This window comes from Chrysochloris asiatica, unplaced genomic scaffold (genome assembly GCF_000296735.1).
Source record: "Chrysochloris asiatica unplaced genomic scaffold, ChrAsi1.0 scaffold00159, whole genome shotgun sequence".
Taxonomy (NCBI): Eukaryota; Metazoa; Chordata; class Mammalia; order Afrosoricida; family Chrysochloridae; genus Chrysochloris; species Chrysochloris asiatica.
Genome location: NW_006408677.1, coordinates 2429993 through 2451665, shown reverse-complemented (window position 1 = coordinate 2451665; position 21673 = coordinate 2429993). Strand labels below are relative to the sequence as shown.

The 21673-nt window shown below is 42.5% G+C and overlaps 1 protein-coding gene across 2 annotated transcripts in view; it reads left to right on the top strand.

Annotated features, from left to right (window-relative positions):
* The window catches only part of MID2 (midline 2), a 123859-nt gene that overhangs the window by 77562 nt on the left and 24624 nt on the right, over positions 1-21673 (top strand). For both annotated transcript variants that reach the window (XM_006871041.1, XM_006871040.1), the window contains 2 exons: positions 16963-17070; positions 18393-18541. In XM_006871041.1, coding sequence (XP_006871103.1) covers positions 16963-17070; positions 18393-18541 — 257 coding nt within the window. The remainder of the gene's footprint in view (positions 1-16962; positions 17071-18392; positions 18542-21673) is intronic.

Here is a 21673-nt window from a genome sequence, read left to right as displayed (position 1 = left end):
GTCCATTTCGTAATATAGCAAACACTATATCTCTGGTAGCGTAGTGGTTACGAATCGGGCTGCGAACCGCAAGGTCAGCAGTTCGAAACTACGAGCTGCTCCGCGGGAGAAAGATGAGGCTTTCTGCTCCCGTAAAGATTTACAGCCTCGGAAACCCTGTACAGGGTCGCTATGAGTCGGAACCCACGCCACGGCACATAACAACAACAACAACAACATTTAAATAACAGAACAGATGAAAGAAAGTAATTTTGAATAATAAGTGTAAAAAGACAATGTAAGGGAAATTTGCTACGTGTAATGAGTCCCCATGGTGCTGTAGGATTAGCACTGGACTGCTAACTGTAAGGTCGGCAGCTCAAACCCACCAGCCACTTCTGGAAAGATTTATAGGCAGAAACCCTATACAGGGTCTGAATCAACTCCATGGCAGTGGGTTTAGTTTTGGGTAAATGAAAAAATATTACATAGTTTTTCATCAGGTCTTTCTTTTAATTATTTGTTCATGTTCATTCATCCATTCAACAAATGTCTACTGAACACTTAGAGTGAGTCCTGGTGTGGTGATGCAGCTTAATGCGCTGGACTGCAAGGTTGGTCTGAACCACAAGGTCGTCGGCAGTTCAAACTCACCAGCTGCTCCTTGGAAACCCTATATAGGGTCTCTGTGAGTTGGTCCTGACTCGGTTGCACTTAACAACAACAGCAGTGTGTCAGACACTGTTCTAGGTGTTGAGGAGACAGTAGGGAACCAAGCCAAGTCCTTAACCTTGAGAAGCTTGTATTCTAATGAGGGGAGACACACAACAAACAAATACATGCACACAGATGTTGTTGTTAAGTGCCATGGAGTCAGTTCCAACTCATAGCAACCCTGTATAGGGTTTCTAAGGAGTAGCTGCTGGATTTGAACTGCCAACTTTGTGGTTCACAGTCCAGTGTTGACCCTACAGCGCCATACCAGGAGCCCACACACATATATGTTGTTATGTGCCGTGGCGTCAGTTCCGACTCATAGCTACCCTGCATAGGGTTTCCGAGGCTGTAAATCTTTACAGGAGCAGAAAGCCTCATCTTTCTCCCGCGGAACAGCTGGTAGTTTCGAACTGCTGACTGTGAGATTAGCAGCCCGATTTGTAACCACTACGCTCCCAGAGCTCCTTACACACATATAGAGGCATGATAAATAAATAAGCTAGGGTAAGGAGTAGGGCGCACGTGTGTGTGTGGAGATGACATTTCAGCCGAAGTCTAAAGAACATATTATAACTTTGGAAAACGACATAAATGTTGATTCAGAAGACCTGACCAAAACAGTAAGGGAATTCTCATCTCTAGAGAGTTTTATATCTTCAGCGGTGTACATAAGTAAGTGCTATGTTTCACACAGGACTCCTGGTGTATCATTGTAGAATCAGCACCGGACTGCGAACCACGAAGTAGGCAGTTCAAACCCCCCAGCTGCTCCATGGAAACCCTATACAGGGTTGCTATGAGTTCGAACCAACTCGACAGCACTTAACAACAACAACATGCTTCACATACAGGAGCTCCGGGAGCAGCGTAGTGGGTTGCACAGTGGCCTGCTAACCACAAGGTCAGCAGTTTGAATTCACCAGCTGTTCTGTGGGAGGAAAAGGGAGGCTTTTTGCTCCCATAACGATTTACAGCCTCAGAAACCCTATACAGAGTCACTAGGAGTCGGAACCGACTCAAAGGCACACAACCACCACCACCATGCTTCACAGAACCCTGGATGGAAAGTCAGAAGATCTGAGTCTTACTTTGTTCTTTCATTTATTATTGATATTATTTTGAGGAAAGCCCTTCCTCTTAGACCTCAGATTTCCAACTGTAAAATGAGGGGGCTGGGGTAAATGATTTCTTCTGTCTTTTACAACTCTAATACTTCTACCACTGAGGACATAGGAGGCCTCTGACTCATTTCATGAAGAGCTGTACACATAGACTCAAAACCTAGATTATACCTGTACCATTTTTGTTTTCTTTTGTGCTCTAAACAGTTATCTTGTGAGTAAAGAGAGCATGAGGAACAGAGTAACTAACCTTAAATCTATAAAGATTTGGAGGTCTGATTCTGAATGGACTTGAAACCCAATGCAGAATTGTCACATGACACCGGGCCATTTGTAAGCCATGTTTATGAAGCAAATTGGCCTCTCCCTCTGTCTCCACTGTTTTCACTGGCTAGCTCCATGGGACCACATAGCATATGTGTGAGTGTGCGTGTGTGTGTGTGCCTATACCTATGTTTATTTGAGATTATCTGTTTTTCTAAATAGGTTACATCATATACATTTCTATACTTTTTGTTTTCAAAGGCCAAGAAGAACTAAAAATATTTGTAATGCTTAACTCTGTTTTTGTTCAATGCTGTCGAGTTGGTTCCGACTCATAGCGACCCTGTATAGGGTTTCCACGGAACAGCTGGTGGATTTGAACTTCTAATATCGAGACTCCAAGTCCAGTGCTTTTTTTAGCCCCACACTAGGACTCCTGCTTAACTCTAGGGAATGTGATTATCTTGAGAGGCTACTCTAAGAGGAAAATCAGTATGTTTGTAAGCATGATCTCTCTCTGTGTAATATAATAGTTAAAATCATGGATATAAACCAGGCTGTATAAAAATCCTGCCCCTGCCATTTACTGCATCTCTGATCTTGGACAAGTTGCATAACCTTTGTGTTTCTTAGTTTCTTCTGTAAAATGGGAACGACAGTAATAGTACCTACCTCTCTAGTAGCGTAGTGGTTACGAATCGGGCTGTGAACCGCAAGGTTAGCAGTTCGAAACTACCAGCTGTTCTGCGGGAGAAAGATGAGGGTTTTCTGCTCCTGTAAAGATTTACAGCTTCGGAAACCCTGTACAGGGTCGCTGTGAGTCGGAACCGACTCCACAGTACTTAACAACAACAACAATGTGGCGCTGTGGGTTAATGAGCCAGACTGCAAACCTTTTTGAACTGCAAGGTCAGTGGTTCAAGCTCACCAGCCACTCCTCGAAAACCCTATACAGGGTCGCTATGGGTCGGAACCAACTTGATGGCACTTAACAACAACAATCAGAGTTATTTTTCACTGTTCTGTGGTACTTATTTGCCCAGGCGTAGAAAGCAGATCACTGAATTAATTCAAATTTGGAAATAAAATGGTCCAGAGGAGCAGAGCAATGATGAGCCAAGGTATTTGAGGCAATGATATAGTGCATGACATGTTGTTGTTGTTGTTGTTAAGTGCCATCCAGTCAGTTCTGGCCCATAGCGACCATATATATAGGGTTTCTGAGGAGGGGCTGGTGAGCTTGAAGCATGGACCTTATGGTTCAAATGGCTTTGCAAGCCAGCACATTAACCCACAGTGCCACACCAGGACTCTGCATAACACATTGTGAACACTTATGAAAAGTGTTAACTATGGTTTATTCTTCCCTCAACTTGACAGGAAATGCATATTTTAGTGAGGTTATGCCTATGAAGGTAGAAGGCCTCCCACGGCATGGATCCCTGAGTCCAGTTCAACAAAATTCTTACTGTCCTAGCAATGGCTTTACTGCCACTTCGTTCCTACTCTTCCAACTTCAACACTCCCACTCTCCACCTACCTTCATCTCCCTACCTCTTCACCCTCACCCATTCTAAAACAAAATAAACTCAAGACACTGGAGGAGAAGGTTGCTTAACTATGTGTTTTAATCATTTTTGGCCACCCCAGCTGCAGTGAGTTCAGTACAGTGGAGAAAAAGCTTACTAATAGCATCATACCAGCACCCTGATGAACTCACCCTCTTCTGGAGTTCTGGTGTGGTGCTGTAAGATAAGCACTGGACTGTTATCCACAGTGTTAGCAGTTTAAATTCACCAGTCACTCCTTGGAAACCCTACACACAGTTGCTGTGGGTCAGAACAAGAATGCTTTCACATATCCTTTGGTTTTGTAAGTGACCACTTTCTCCCAAAGCAAACAGATAAAAACTTTGAAAAACACCATCAAATTTTAGTGTAAAGGTAGCAGAGCCATCTTGGAAATGTCGCAGTATTTATCATTAGGAAAACATTTTTAAAAGATGGTTTCTTCTTCCTGTTCCTTTTATGTAAGGTATGGTTTCTGTGTGTGTGAGAGTGTCATGGTGTGTGGGTGTGAGGGCACGGGGCGGGGGGGAGAGATTGCTGTTCAAGTGTGATCTGGACTAATACCTCAGCTTTGATTTTCTACATCAGGAGGTCACAGTTGGGTGCAGTGTGTTTCATAAACATTACACTTTTTTGAGTGCATCAGACTAAGAAAGTAATGAATTCTTTGCAGCTCAGTAAGGTGACAAAGCCACTCATAGCGATTTTTAATAATCCATCAAATGTCCAATTGATCTCTTACATTTTCTTCTCATCTCCTTTGCACAGAAAGTGACTACATGTTGAATGAAGCCCAACTCAGTCCTTTTTCCTCTGATGTTATCCAGCCTGAGGAGGTGGGATAGCGATCACTTGAGTGGCCGTGGGCAATAATGGGAAGTGTGATGTTTTTGTGTCTTCCCACTTGTTCTCTACTAAGCTGTTAATTAACAATGCCAAGAGTCAAAATAGACTTGATCCGCAACCAACACCACCACCAAGATGCTACTAGGAATCCCTGGGTCTTCGAAACAATTAAGAGCTGGACTGCTAACCAAAAGATTGGTTAGAATCCAGCCAGAGGTGCCTTGGAAGAAAGACTTGGTTATCTCCTTCTGGAAAGTTTACAACCACAAAAACCCCACGGAGTGCAGAACTACTCTGCAATAGTAGTGCTATGAGTCGGAATGGACTTGGCAGCACCCTGTGTGAAATTGTTGTTGTTGATAGTGTTAATGTTGTTGTTGGATGCCGATGAATTGGTTTTGACTCATGAGACGATGCAACTACTGAACCTATCACTTCTTGGTCCTGTGTGATGCTTGAGCTCATTGTCTGGGGTTTTTGTTTTGTTTCATTTTTTTAAACTTTTTGTTGTGAACTGAGTGAAGGTTTACAGTGCAGATCATCAGTTTTACCTTCAACAAATCATACACTTTTGTTTCATCTCGATGATTGCATTTACCTCAGTGCAACATCACTTAACCCACTGCCTCCCTGAGTTTCTTGTTTCTGTTCCTCCTTCTTGTCCAACCCTTCTGAATTTTGTCCTAGTTATAAATGCTGCCCTTTTGATCTCAAATGGTTGATCTCACGAGTGTTGTTGTCCCCTTCCCCATACGCCTATCTATTTCTTGGCTGAATATTGGAGCTGTGTGGGTGAGTTTGGTTCCAGACCTGAAAGGTGACCAAGGACCACAGTCTTGGGGATCCATCAGTCTTTCTCGGACCAATAAGGCTGAATGTTTGAGTTCACTGCTGCAGTTCCTGTGTCAGTCAACCTCGTTGCGTCTTCCTCTAACTTTACCAAGCATGATGTCCTTCTCCATGGACTGATCCCTCCTGACAACATGTCCAAAGTAATACGCGAGGAAGTCTCACTGTTCTCCCTTCTAAGGAGCATTCTGGTTGTACTTTTTTTTTCTTTTTAAAAAACTTTTTATTGTGAATTGAATAAAAGTTTACAGAGCAGATCATCAGTTTTACATTCAACAAATCATACACTTAGCTTCATTACAATGATTGCAATCCCATTTACTTCTATTTCACTTTAACTTTTGCATTCCTCCCTTGTGTCTTGTGCTGCTACCTGCATCTTTCCTCTGCCAACTTTCTTATTGTGCATTGCCTTCCCCATCTGTACTTCTTCTAAGACACATTTGTTTGTTCTCCTGGCAATCCATGGTATCTTCACTATTCTTTGCCAACACCAGAATTCAAAGGCATCGATTCTTCTTCAGTCTTCCTCATTCATTGTCCAGCTTTCACATGCATGTGAGGTGATTGACAATACCATGATCAGTTGCTCCTTAGTCCTCAAACTAACATCTTTGCTCTTCAACACTTTAAAGAGGTCTTTAGCAGCATATTTGCCTAGTGCTTGTTTGATTTCTTGACTGTTGCTTCCATGAGTGTTGATTGCGGATCCAAGTTAAAAAAAAAAAAAAATCATTGACGACTTCAATCCTTTCTCTGTTTATCATGAGGTTGCTTATTGGTTCAGTTGTGATGATCTTTGTTGTCTTTATGTTGAGGTGTAATCCATACTGAAAACTGTAAGTATTGCAAGTCGTCTTAGCTTCTGGCAAGCAAGGTTGTATCATTTGCACTTCACAGATTGTTAATGAGTTTTCCTCCAATTCTTATTCATATAATCCAGCTTCTTGGATATTTCCTCAGTATACATAATGAATAAATATGGTGAAGTTACCAAAACTCCCCACTTCATTGCTATAGAGTTTATTCAGACTTACTAGCCACCCTATAGGACAGAATTGAGTACTGGGGCTCTGTGGGTTAATGCACTGCACCGCAAGGTTGGTTCGAACCACAGGTCAGCAGTTCAAGCTCACCAGCCATTCCTCGTAAACACTATACAGGGTCACTATGGGTTGGAACCAATTCGATGGCACTTGACAACAACAACATAGGACAGAGTAGAACTGCCCCCATAGGATTTTCAAGGTTGTGATCTTTCTGGAATTGACTCAACGGCACTTAGCAACAATCTTTGTTTCCACATATCAGCTGGTGGGTTCAAACCACTGACCTTTGGGTGATCAACCAAGTGCTTTTGACCATTGTGCCATCAGATCTCCTTAGTTAGTGACATCTTAGCCAGGTACTTGGAAAAACTCAAAATGACAGCATAGTTCTGACTGTAGTCTTTGTTTCTAGCCTCATTGCATCTGTCCGGCTGCTCTCCTTATCCAAACATGCTCTCTACTCTTCTCGCTCTGCTTTTGTTCTTACTATTCATATCATTTCCTCTGCTTGGAAGTCCCTCCCTGTAAATCCCATTCCCGCCTGCCCACTTGGCTCATCCTTCAAGACCAGTTTAGCTACAGGAAACCTTTCGTAATCCTCCAATTGTTTTTTCCCCAAGCAAAACTTACTTTGTCCTTCCCTATATCGTGAGGCACCTCAGAAAACAGACGTGGCAACCTGCTTCCAAAAAGTCACAGCTTTGACAACTCTGTGGAGTTTTGCCCTGCACACCTGAGGTTTCTATGAGTTGGAACAGACTCAGTTGGCAACCACCACCATCTGAAACATGCTCTCATAGAGTTGTCTTTGTATTTCTGTTGCTGTGGGTTAATGCGCCAGACTGCAAAGCCATTTGAACTGCAAGGTCAGCAGTTCAAGGTCACCAGCTTCTCCTAGGAAACCCTATGCAGGGTCGCTATGGGTCGGAACCGACTCGACCGCACTTCACAACAACAACATGTGTTCTGATAGTCCTGAAGTTGTAATTTGTGGAAGTCGCGCTCTTCTTTCCCACTTGATTATAAGTGTCCCTAGGGGAGAAGCTGACTCTTTCTCACCATTACATCTGTCTCAGGGTATTAAGTGCTGTCAAGTTGGTTCCAACTCATAGCTACCCTGTATAGGGCTTCCAAAGGAGCTCTGGTAGCGTAGTGGTTACAAATCGGGCTGCGAACCACAAGGTCAGTAGTTCAAAACTACCAGCTGTTCCGCGGGAGAAAGATGAGGCTTTCTGCTTAGGGTCGCTATGAGTCGGAATCGAGTCCACGGCACACAACAACAACAACAGCAATAGGGCTTCCAAGGAGTGGCTGGTGGATTTAGGCCACCGACCTTACAATTAGCATTACAGTGCTTGTCCTACAGCCCCACACAAGTACTTGGTAGGCACTCAATAAATGTTTGCAAAAATAAAAACTCCTTCAAATGCTCTTTAATGCTGTAATCTCAGAATCTTCTAGGTAGAAGAAGAAGATCTATTTGGGTAGAAGATTTCAGGGAATAAACTAGGTCGGCATTAACTATGTGAAGAATGGAAGCCACTGAGATAGAGAAACTAATGAAGAATTTTATTGCTACATAAATGAATCCCACTTAAGTCTGGGTATAGGGATTATAGAGTAGTGGTTATAAATCGGGCTGCAAACCACAAGATCAGAGTTCGAAACTACCTGTTCAGGGTCGCTATGGGTCGGAACCGACTTGACGGCACTTAACAACAACAACAACTACTCCATACATACTGTTCCACCTTAACAGGACGTCTACAGTGTTTTCTGAACTCCTGATGTGCGTTACCAAGCCGAGGGCTGTGTGTGTATGAATTGGGAGGACTTAACAGATGTTATTGAGCAGAAAGGTGTATGTGAATGGTGAAATTTCTCATGGCGGGGGAAGGGGTTGCGTTAGAAGGGAAGTTAATGAACTTTCAACCCAGGAATGAAAGACCTATAGAGTAAGATTATGAGAGATCTCCCCCAAACTATCAAATACTACTCTCTGATAGAAGCTAAGGCTAATAGTGTCTAGCCCATTTACCTTTCAATCCATTAATAGAAACAACTACCAAATTTCTTTTTGTGGTTTCTTAAACCTCTGCAACTTGTAGCTTTTGTGATCTTGCAGTGATAGGGGACTTGTGTGCTTTTATTTGGGAAATACAAAAATTGGGGAGAAGACTAGTCTTACTCTGTAGTCAGACTTTGGGATGGGAGGTAGGAAAGAGCTTTGGAGAAGAGGGTAGACTAGGCATCTGGGAAAAAACGGGAAAGTGAAATTCTTGGTGCCTTTGGGAAGACAATAAAACAGGTCAAAGCGGAGAAGAGGACCTGAAGACTTAACAGGGAAGCCTCATGTCCCTTAGTGCTTAGCTTAGGCCTTGGAATATTGAGGCAGAGACTCTTAAAAGCCTTTTTTTTTTTTTTAAATGTTTTATTGTGAATTATGTGATAGTTTACATGGGAGAATATTCGTTTTACATTCATCCTAGCGTATATCATTTCATTGCCATGGTTACAATCCCCTCCATGCATCATCAACCAACCAAAGGTTGCCCCCTGGTCGTCAGCACACAGCCCCTCTCCCTCTCTGGGTCTAAAGTCCCCAGCCACTCCATCTCTCCATGTCATCGTCTCTGCCTCCATCTCTGGCGTCACTGCTTCTCTGGGTAGGGTCCCACTCTCCACTCTTCTCCCTTGATGGTCCCAGGGACCTCCGCTCCTGGACTGCAACGTTAATCACTCCCCTCCTTGCTACAAAACGCCTACCTTGACTCTTGAAAGTCTTTTGGGATGAGAGGATTTACACAAGCACGATGCCAAGATTGTCCTAATGGTATTTTCAGGGAGTATAGATTTTTTTCCACACACATAGAGACATTTTGTCAAACCCATTATCCTTAAACAAAGAACAAAAGGCAAATAAACAGCTGGATTCTCACAGAAACCAACTAACAAAGAGTGCTTATCAACATAACCCCAGTTGTTGTTTTTTTGAAGCAGGAGTTAGTAAGCAACTCAAGAACCTCACTGTATTTTAAAACAAAACTAGAGGCAAGCAAAAAAACTATACCATAGTCTTCGAGTGCCTTTCAAGCAATTTGGGTGGCTTTATATTCACAACTAGAAAAGAGTTTTTTCCCTGCAGTATTTCCTGTTCAGAAAACACTTGAAGATCCTGCTCTTTTGGGCTGCGTCTTGACATGGAAAGATTTTTAATGTCACTGTTTTATCTGTAGCTTGGGGTTTTGGCTCTTCAACTAACTTTCCGCTCTGCTAGTTGCATCTAGCTGTTCCATCTCTCCCACCCTAGTTCCCTAACTTCAACCTTTATTTTCCTCTGTAAAATACAGTTACTATAGAATATTTTCTAGGGTTTGGCATTCTTATTTTTTCTTTCTTATTGTTAAATCAGCCAGTAATAATTTCTTAAGTGTAAGGAAATGAACCAGATACCAAAGAATTTTGAGCAAGGGAATGCTTCTACCTTTGACCTTTCTTTGTATTCATTTTACCCTACTTGGCTAGACCCTGTCACATCACAGTAACTTTAAAGCATTTCCGAGCTAATTATTATTGTTGTTAATTGTCTTTCCCAACCCACGGCCATCCAGTTGATTATGACTCATAGAAACTCTGTAGAATGCTCTTTAGGGATTCTGAGACTATAAGTCTTTACAAGGGCAGAAAGTCTCATCTTTCTCCCACTAAACAGCTGGTGGGTTTGAACTGCCAACATTGAAGTTGGCAGTCCAATGTTTCACCCATTGTACCAATCAGGAGTCCTTGTTAGCTACCTTGTTGTTAGTACGTGTCGTCGAGTTCATTTGGACCCATAGCGACCCTATATCAGGTTTCCGAGGAGCAGCTGGTGGGTTTGAACTGCCAACCTTGCGGTTCAAACTGACCTTGCAATATACCGCATTATCCTGCAGCATCGCACCAGGACTGAGGCACATAACTCATAGATGGTGTACAACTGGTTGGGCCTGTTGTGATCCATAGGCTGTTTGTTTTTTGTTTTTGTTTTGTTTTGTTTTTCCCAGTAGATAGCCAGACCTTTCTTCCTAGTCTGTCTTAGACTGAAAGTGCTGAGGAAACCTGTTCAGCATCATAGTAAAATGAAAGCCTCCACTGACAAACAAGTAGTGACTGGTCTTGAGCTACAACTGGCTGGGAACCGAATCTACATGAAAGGCGAGAATTGTATCTCTGAACTACCACCACTACCCCAAGCTTACTACTACAACCCCCATCCCATCAAATTATTCTAGTTTAGCTATTTCAAAAAAACCCAAAAAGTTAACTTCATAGTCATTTCCACACTACCTACCCTCTTTTACTCCTAAACTGCTTTTCAAGGAGCTCCGGTAGAGTAGTGTTTATGAATCAGGCTGCTAATCTCACGGTCAGCAGTACAAAACTACCAGCTCTTCCATGGGAGAAAGATGAGGCTTTCTGCTCCCGTAAAGATTTACAGCCTTGGAAACCCTGTACAGGGTCACTATGAGTCGGAACTGACTCCACGGCGCATAACCATCATATTACTTAAAGAATAAATAAACCTCAATCTTAATTAGCTTAGCTCGAAATGTCTCTTTCCCTATCTTTTTACATCTCATTCAAGTCCCACTTCATTCATACATCTTTTTACTACTTTCCCAATGACAGTGATCATTCATTTATTTCTGTAGAATATATTGCTCATTTGATATTTAATATATGCTACCTTGACTTGTTTGTCATTTCATTTGCCAGATGGCAAATTTATTGAAGGCAGGGCCTTAGCATAATGCTTTGTACACAAGACATGCTTAACACAAGATTGATGATGAAGATAGTGATCATTTTTTCCCCAGGCTTCAGGGTAAGGAAGGATTATGAGGGTGGGTGGCAAAAGGAAGTTAGAAGAACAGTTGTTGTTGTTGTTGTTGTTATGTGCCGTGGAGTAGTAGTCCAAAAAGGTTGATGAGGGTTTCAACTTATCACTGGTTCCCTGGTCTAAATCCTCAGTATTCACAGAAGAACTAAAAAAGATTGAAAGCAGGGTTTGGGGACTGCTATGAATTTATATGGATATTGAGGGAGGAGTTGAAGTCAGAGTTAGCCAAAATTTGAACCTGGGAACTCTGGTAGCATAGTGGTTACGAATCGTGCTGCTAACCTCAAGGTCAGAAGTTCAAAGCTACCAGCCGTTCCACTGGAGAAAGATGAGGCTTTCTGCTCCCGTAAAGATTTACAGCCTCGGAAACCCTGTGCAGGGTTGCTATGAGTCCGAACCGACTCCACGGTACTTAACAACAACAACAATTGCAATGATAATAGTAGCATTAACAAAAGCTAGGAAAATCAAAGATGGAAGCCAGGTTTGGAGGGAAGATGATCAGCTGGTTTTCACACATTCTCAGTTTGGGTTAACTTTAGTAATCAAGTGAAAATGTTCTAGCAAGAAGTAGGAGATACTTCTCTTTTTTTCATTTATTTAAATTCAAAGATGTACTGACCATCTACTAGGTGCCTGACATTATGTTGTACAGTCAAACAAGATACAGTTTATGGCTTTCAGGAACTTATATTGTAGTGGAGAAGACATAATAATAAATTACTATGATATGTACAGCAATGCTAACTCGTCTATGCCAAGACATTTGGAAGACAACTACCTGGGCAATTGACTGGACAAGATTTGTATTTGTGCCCATTCCAAAATAGGTGATCCAATAGAATGCAGAAATTATCAAACAATGTTATTGTCACAGGCCAGTATAGTTTTGCTGAAAATCATTTTAAAGAGATAGGGAACCACCAGAAATTGAAGCCAGGTTCATAAAGGACATGGGACAAGAACTGTCACTGCTGATGTAACATGGATCTTGGCTGAAAGCAGAGACTACCAGAAAGATGTTGACCTGTGTTTTATTGGCTATGCAAAACCACTGGACTGTGTGGATCATAACAAACTATGGATAGCATTGCAGAGAATGAGAACTCCAAAACACGCAATTGTGTTCATGCAGAACCTGTACCTAGAACAAGAGGCAGTCCTTCGAACAGTCCAGGAGATATACTGCATGGTATAAACTCAGGAAAGGTGTGTGGCTGGGTTGGATCCTTTCCCCATATTTATTCAGTCTGAATGTTGAGCATGTAATCTGAGAAGCTGGGCTAAGTGAAGAAGAATACAGCATCAGGATTGGAAGAAGACTCATTAATAGCCTGTGATATGCAGATAACCTGGCTTGGTGAAAACAAAGAGGATTTGATGAAGATCAAAGACTACAGCCTTCAATAGAGATTACACACCAATATGAACAAAACAAAAATCCTCACAACTGAGCTAATAAGAAACATCACAATAAACAAAGAAAAGATTGAGGTTAAGGATTTCATTTTACTTAGATCCACAATCAACGCCTGTGGAAGCAGCAGTCAAGAAATCAAACTATGTTTGATTTTCAGAAAATTGGCTGAAAACACCTCCTTAAAGTGCTTAAAAACAAACATGTTACTTTGAGGACTAAGGTGCACCTGACCCCAACCCATGGTATTTTCAGACACCTCATATTTTGTGAAAATTGGACAATGAATAAGGAAGACCTAAGAAGAATCGATGCATGTGAATTATGGTGCTGGCGAAGAACATTGCAAGTGCCATGGACTGCCAGGAGAACAAACAAGTCTTTCTTGAAAGAAGTATAGCCAGGATGCTCCTTCGTAGTAAGGATGGCGAGACTTTCTCTCAAGTATTTTGGACATGCTATCAGGATAGACCAAGGAGCTCTGGTAGTGTAGTGATTACAAATCGGTCTGCGAACCTTAAGGTCCGCAGTTCGAAACTACCAGCCGCTCCGTGGGAGAAAGATGAGGCTTTCTGCTCCCGTAAAGATTTACAACCTCGGAAACCCTGTACAGGGTCTCTATGGGTCAGAACTGACTCGACGGCACATAACAACAACATCAGGATAGACCAGTCCCTGGAGAAGGACACCATTCTTGATAAAGTAGAGGATTTGTGAAAAAGAGGAAGCCCCTCAGTGAGTTGAATTGACACAATGGCTTCAACAACGACAGTCTGAAACATGGCAGCAATTGTGAAGATGGGCCAGGACCAGGAAGTGTTTTGTTTTGCTCTACTTAGGGTCACTATGACTCAGAGTCGATTGGCTGGAACAAAACAATAACAAATAACACAAGGTAATAAACAATACAATTGAAAGTGATAAAGTTCTATGGGAATAGATATGTGGGGATCAATTGATTGCTCTATGGCTAACTTAAATCCAGTGATTTTTGATGGTGCATTGGTTAAGTGCTAGCTGCTAAAGGAAAGGTTGGTGGGTCAAACCCACCCAGCTGTTATGAAAGATGAAGACCTGATAATGTGATTCCTTAACAATTACAGCCAGTTCTACTTTGTCACATGGGGTGCCATGAGTCCAAATCTATTCAGCAGCCACAATAAATTAAGTCAGTCCAAAGACTAAATTACAAGAAACCATTGAGTACTACACCATCATTGCTTACGAATCGGGCTGCGAACCTGAAGGTCAGCAGTTTGAAACTACCAGCAGCTCCGCAGGAGAAAGATGAGGCTTTCTACTCCCGTAAAGATTTACACCCTCGGAAACCTTGTACAGGGTCGCTATGGGTTGGAACTGACTCGACGGCACTTAACAACAAACACCATCATTAGCTTAATAAAGGAATTCTAAAATACGAAGTTTCTATGTTTCCTTATATGCGTAAGTACGCACGTAAGTACTTACGAAAAATATGAATCTCGTATTTTCGCCTGAGTCTGAGTTCCTTGAGAAGATCAGCAATGGAAAGTTAGATCCAATTTTGGAAAAAGTCCAGATTGTTCAGTCAAAATCAGTAGAAGCTCCCATTGTGGCATTCCCCTTTGTTGTTTTGAAGTGCCATCGAGTCAGTTCTGACCCATAGCGACCCCGTATAGGGTTTCCAAGGTGCAACTGGTGAGCTTGAACCACCGACCTTGCAGTCCAAATGACTTTGCAGTCTGGCGCATTAACCCACAGTGCCACACGCAAAATAAGGTTGTCCTCAGCATATGTAAGAAACAGAAAATTAGCAAGCAGAGACCCTAGAGAATGAGAAAGGAGGCAACTTGATCAAGTGACTGGTAGTTTGCTATGGTTGTAGTATGCTGAGGAACACTGAAGTGGGTTCTGACACACGACAACCCTGTAGTACCAAGTAGAACTACCCTGTCGGATTTCCAAGGCTCTAATCTCTATGGGAGCAGATCTTCAGGCCTTTTCTCCCACAGACTTGCTGGTGACTTTGAACCTTTGACCTTTCAGTTAGGCGTCAAGCATGTAACCTCTGTGCCACCAGTACTCCTTCTCTGAAGAGGGATGTTGTTGTTAAGTGTCGTTGAGTCGGTTCGGACTCATCACAAGCATGTATAGGGTTTCTGAGGAGCAACTGTTGGTTTTGAACTGCTGACCTTGACGTTCATAGTCCAGTGTTTATCTGAAATTCAGCTCTACTTTACAAACGAAGCACATCCAGCTCCTTGTATTTTGCGTCTCTCAAATAGCCCATTGTCTGTTCTTCAGCCTCCTAGAGCTCGGATCCTGTGACTTTTGAACAAGCTGTGCTTTTGAATGATTGTGGTTCCTTGTGTGACTGCTCTGTGTGCTGCTGAAATGAAACTGAAATCTGCTGCACAAGACCTTTTTAAAGCGTTGAAGAGCAAAGATGTCAGCTTGAGGACTAACGTGCACCTGACCCAAACCATGGTATTTTCAATAACCTCGTATGCATACAAAAGCTGGACAGTGAATAAGGAAGACCGTAGAAGAATTGACGCATTTTAGTCATGGTGTTGGAGAAAAATACTGAAAGTGCCATGGGCTGCCAAAAGAACCAACAGATCTGTTTTGGAAGAAGCGCAGCCAGAGTGCTCCTTGGAGGCTAAGATGGCCAAACTTCGTCTCTCATACTTCAGACCTATTTGTCAGGAAAGACCAGACACAAGAGAAGGATATCATGTTTGGTAAGGTCAGAGAAAAACAGGAAGACCCCCAACGAGATGGACTGGCCAAGTGGCAGCATCGATGGACTCAAGCGTGGCAACAGTAGTGAGGTTGGCCCAGGATCAGGCAGTGTTTCGTTCTGCTGTGCATAAGGTTGCTATGAGTCGGTGCCGACTCGATGGCACCCAACAACCACAGCCAGCGTGGTGCTGTAGGATCATGCACTGGACCACAGGTTGACAGTCCAAACTTACCAGCCGCTTCTCAGAAACCCTCTACATGGTTAGCATTAAACAACAACAGCCAGCCCCAGGGTTTCACTCGACAGAACTTGGTTTGAATTCTGGTTTTAGTACTTACTAGCTAAGTGATCTTGAGCAAGTCACTAAAATTCTCAGTTTCCTCATCTGTGAAAAGGGAATAATAATGGTTCCTATGTCATAAAGATATGATAATGATGTGAGATAATGTGAAATACTTGAAAGATGGTAGGGCCTGCCCCCTCATCTTTCCCTTATGGTTCAGCAGTTTTAAGCATCCTTGCTGTCATTTTAGCTCCTCATAGGAGCTTTGAACTGCGAGGTCGGCGGTTCAAATCTACCAGCCGCTCCTTGGGAATCCTATACAGCGTCGCTGTGAGTTGAAACCGACTCAATGGCATTAAACAACAAACAATAAAAGGAGCTTTGTAAGGAGACCTGGTGGCCTCGTGGGAAGGCATTGGACTGCTAACCACAAAGTCAGTGGTGCAAACCCACCAGTGACTCTGCAGGAGGAAGATGAGGTTGTCTGCTCCCGTAAAGATTTACAGTCTCTGAAACCCTATATAGGGTCACTATGGTTGGAATTGACCCGATGGTAGTGGCTTTGGGTTTTGTTGTTTTCTTTCTGGGAGCTTTGTACCATCTAATAGCAATAGCAATAGAGATGAGAAGAAGGAGAAATCAGTAAATGGAAAGACAGCCAGAAAAAGAATGGTGACTTTCCCCTCTCACCTGCTTACACCCCCAAATAGGAAAGGTACCCAGATACTGAACATCCAACATTGAGCAGTACACACCATACAGCTCTGTAAAACTACATCCACACATTTGTGTATTTGAAGATTAGAAGGGAACAAGGGAACTGAAAACATTTTTGTTTGGATGGTAGAGATCTATTGCTGCAATAGATAGTATTCTCGTATTTGTATGCTTGTGGAGGGGGATCCACTGTCATTGACATACATAAATCTCCTTACACTTTTTCCAAAAAATGAACAGCAGGAGGACAGGATGCAGGAGTAATGGGAATTGCACAGTGGGAATAACATGCCCCCATCTCATCTGTCCTTCTGCCCAGCCTTCCATTAACCATCATGATCTACCAGAGGCCCGGAGAGCTTCCTATGTGTGGCGCTTCAATGCCCTTGCATCATTAATATCATCATCTCTACCCTTCTTCTAGGAGTGGACCTTATGAGGGAGGTATGGAAGAAGTTCTGCATGCTTAGCTGCCAGTCTGAACCTTTTAGAGCCAGCAGGGGACAAAAGCAGCAGTCACTGTGTAATATTCTGGACTTTCTCGGCAGGTGAATACTGCTATGCATGAGGCAAAACTTATGGAAGAATGTGACGAGTTGGTAGAGATCATCCAGCAGAGGAAGCAAATGATTGCTGTCAAAATCAAAGAGACAAAGGTAAAGCACAGCGCTTCCATGAGGCCAAGGAAGAGTTGACTTTTCAAATGTCAAAGTTGGACCCTGATGATTCCAGTTTGAACTTTAGATCATGAAAGCAAGAAGAAAGGAAGTTGTAGGAAGTAGGGCAATGAAACAATGTTTGGCCCAGTACTGTGAGTCCAGTAAAATGATGGCAATTCTGGGCTGTTGGAAATGTAACCACATGGCTGGTTTTTTGCACATGTTGCATTAGATGTGCAAAAATTCATTAAGTTTTGTACACTCAAGATTTGGGTGTATATTATAAATCAGTGAAAAAAGCAAAAACATGTAATGGTTGAACTGTGAGCCAGGACTATGGAAGGGCCATGAAGGCCATTAGGTTTAATCTGAAAGCCACTGTATTTTCAAAGGAAAGAGGAAGATTGACACGGCAGGAGGTATTCAGGGTGGATCAGAATGGAAGGATAGCAAAATCCAGGAAGCAATTTATTAGGCTTATGCGATGGTCCTTGAAATGAATTGATGAATTGACCTAAACTAGGATAGTAGAAGCACAAACAGAAAGATAGAACATAACAGGCCTTGTTAGAAAGGAAAAGTTAGGAAATCATCAATGGACAGACACAAAAGACAAAGGTTTCCAGGTTTCTAGCCTGGGAACTGAAGAAACATGATCCAAAGGTCAGGTTTGAGCCTCCATCCATCTGTATGGTTTTGGGCTTTTGGCTTGTTGTGTGCATGATGTGAAAATGTATTTGCATTACAAATCTTATGATGACCAATATTTGATGCCATGCTGGATGGTTCCAGCTAACACGGGAACTGATGTTTTCAAGAACACACGTTTGTGAACACACAGGTATGCCTAAAGAATGCTTAGAGTAATATAGACATAGAACTATAGATACGCCTAAAGAAAAAAGTAGGTACTTTTATTAAATATATATGTGAAAATTTATTCACATTAAAATGTAAATAATGGTGATCTCAGGATGGCAGGGGCTATTTTTATTCTTTTTATTTTCTAAATTTTCTATGATCATGTATTGCTATTATCAGAAAAAAAAATCATGTTATTACTAAAATTGGCGATCCATAACTGAAACTTATATTACTGAGCATGTAGCTTCCTAAATAAGACGGCAATAGGTGAGCGAAAGAGACTTAGGAGGCTAGGTTGAGAAGGTGAGTGCTTTAGTATAGAGGCCAGGGATATTAATAAGCCTTATTTTTAGACTCACTGCAGTAGATCTCCTTCATGTTGTTTTATTGTTTTTAATTAAGCACTATATGTTTTATCTCATCTTTTTTTTTTTTTCTTTACTAATTCCTTTAAGGTTATGAAATTGAGAAAGTTGGCACAGCAGGTTGCTAATTGCCGCCAGTGTCTTGAAAGGTCAACAGTTCTCATCAATCAAGCTGAGCATATCCTGAAAGAAAATGACCAGGCACGGTTTCTACAGACTGCAAAAAATATTGCTGAGAGGCGAGTTCCTTATGTTCTTTTGAAATCTGTGCTTTTATCAAAATGGGCCAGCTTCAAGTCGCTTAGTACCGTGTAGGCATGTATATAGCAGCTGCCACCTAAAGATTTCACCAATTAGATAGTTGTTAAAACCCGGTAGTAGATTAACATCGATTTCTGAAGTCTCTATCTCCATCTCTTTAGTCCACCAGTTCTCCTAATGCACAGCGCAAGTATTTGCTCCATATACTTCCATAGGTTTCTGCTGCTCATTCAGGTCTTGAACTCTCTTTGTTGATATTGGTATAGGGATAGAGAAATTTGGGGTCACATTGATAGATGTGTGCTCTTCCTAAGTCTGCTAGCATTCTCTATTGCTTCCGTGTAGTCATTTCACATAAATCCTGTAGAGTAGTGAGTCTTAGGCTTGTTTTTCCTATTTTTAATCAGGGACCTCTTGAGAATTAATGTATCCTTTTCCTAAGGGGAAAAATGCACATTAGGCATATACACATGAAATTTCACACAATTTCAGGGGACTCGTAGATCCTTGGAGTCCTGGTGTGGCACCCCGCCACAAGATCAGTTTGAACCACAAGGTTGGTGATTCAAACTCACCAGCGCTCCTAGGAAACCGTATACAACAGGGGTGGGGAATGTCTGGCCTTTGGGCCCTATTGTTGTTGTTAAGTGCTGTCAAGTTGGTTCTGACTCATAGCGACCCTGAATAGGGTTTATATGAGGAGCACTTGGTGAGTTTGAACTGCTGACCTTACGATTCAAATGAACTTGGGGTCTAGTGCTTATGTTTATGGCACTCCACCGGGAAGTTTGGGGTCATGATCAGCCTAGTAACATGCTTAGTGCATCTCTTCTACCTCTTAGTTCTGTTATGTAGTGTCTGGGTTCTTAAAAAATTCCAAGCAACCATCCAAGACAATCAATTATTCTCTACTTACTAGGAGCAACAGATGAAGAGAGAGAATCAGGAATAAGACAAGGGTTTATTTTGTTCATTAATAAAACATTATTTAATGTTTTATTGAACCGACTCCACGGCACATAACAACAACAACAACAATGTTTTATTGTGAATTATGTGATAGTTTACATGGTAGAACATTCGTTTTACATTTATCCTATCATATATCATTTCATTGCCATAGTTACAATCCCCTCCATGAATCTCTCAACCAACCTGCCCCCCCCCCACCATTCATCAGCACACAGCCCCTCTCCCTCTCTGGGTCTAGAGTCCCCAGCTGCTCCATTTCTCCACGTCCTGGTCTTTGCCTCCATCTCTGGCATCAATGCTTCTCTGGGTAGGGTACCACTCTCCGCTCTTCCCCTTGATGGTCCCAGGGACCTGCGCTTCTAGACTGCAAAGTTAATCACTCCCCTCCTTACTACAAAAGGTCTACCTTTACATTTCCAACCCTCACAATCAGTCCTGATAACAGTTATTCACTATTGTATCACAAGAGACCTAACCGCATTTCCTTTCATCAGCCCCGCCTAGACAGATTGGATACTACTCACTGAAGATTCTACCTTGCTCCACACCCTCTGGATATAGATTCCCTCTTGAAAGCTTGTAAGCCTTTGTAGCCCCCCCACTTTGGGTATCCAATGTCCAAGTTGCCCATCCCTGTCTACTTTGTGTATGGAGGGGGTGGGAATGATCCTTGATGTAAAGATCCGTTTCCTCTTTTAAGCTACTGCATCCATAGGTGTAGGTCAAGTTCATCAAACTGTACTTTTACTCTTTTTTTCCTCTTCTTTCTTCTTCTACTTGAACTCTGATCATCCAGTCATTGAAGCCAGGTCAAGTGGGTATTAGCTGCAAGTGTGAGTGTTCTTGTTCATATGCCCTCTCTTCTTATCAGCTGGATGCTTCACTCTCCACTCTAGTTCTCTGTGGCTATGTCACTGACTCTGGGTCCCGGAGTCCCCAGGTCATGCCACAATGCTGGCCAACCACCCGGGTTCACAGGAGTCTATTGAATGTTGTAGGGCTTAGCTTGCAGATTCATTGCGGTTTTTCCCTCACTTCCCCTTATCGGTGACAAACGTGGTCACCAATTAGAGCGTGTATTCCCATTGAGTCTTAGTCTTGGAAGGGGGTTTGCTCTGAGGGGACCCGACCACTTGCCTGGATGTCTCCTGGGCGAGCAATTTGCTTGTTCTTGTAGTAATAAGTCGGTCTACCTATATTGTTTTGTATTTTTCCTGTCGGTCTTTCTTTCAAGAAATATCTTCTGTTCTTCTAGCCGTGCCAGGCTGGTCTGCCCCTCCTTTCAAGTGGAAATTTCCCACCTCTGAAGATCTGGATGCTGTTCAGGATTCCACCTATAGACTTATGTGATGCAGAGGCTCTGCAGGAAGCCTCCTTCACTGGGCATGTTGTAGCCCCATTTTAGGTATTCTGGTCAGTTATAGGCAGAAGATGGATTTACAGGCTTTCTATGGTGATGTTTCTGGCTATTCCTTTCTCTCCTCCTCAAGTGACTATTTTATAATATAATGCAAGGGAAACCAAGATTCAAAAGACAGCCAAGCATCTTAACATTATTCCCTCCTTTTCCCCATTCCAACCACGACTCAATCCCGGTATCCCAGAGCCTTGTTGTTCCAAGGTTGTGCATACATCATTCTTTACCTCTGTCCCAATTAGCCCATGCAAACCTGCCTAATTGTTCTCCCATCAGCTTTGTGATTCCATTCCCCTCCTCCTGCTTGTATATTGCCCCCCTCACCAGCACCCAAATTATCCTGTGTCTATTCCCTGCCCTGTGGTCCACCTTCCCCTCCCTCCCCTCACCACACCCCCCACATCCCAGCAACCAGCAAAGAATCCCCCCCTCCCCTTTTAGTATGGGTTCTTTTTCTTAGTCTTTTACAGTAGTGGTCCTATGCACTATTTCTTCTTTTGTGACTGACTAATTTCACTCAACATAATGTCCTCAAGGTTCATCCATGCTATGCAATGGCTTTCAGCTTCCTTGTTATTCTTCAGTGTAGCATAATATTCCATTGTATGTATGTACCACAGCTTGTTTATCCATTCTTCAGTTGATGGGCACTTTGGCTGTCTCCATCTTTTTGCTATTGTAAATAGTGCTGCTATGAACATTGGTGTGCATATATCTACTC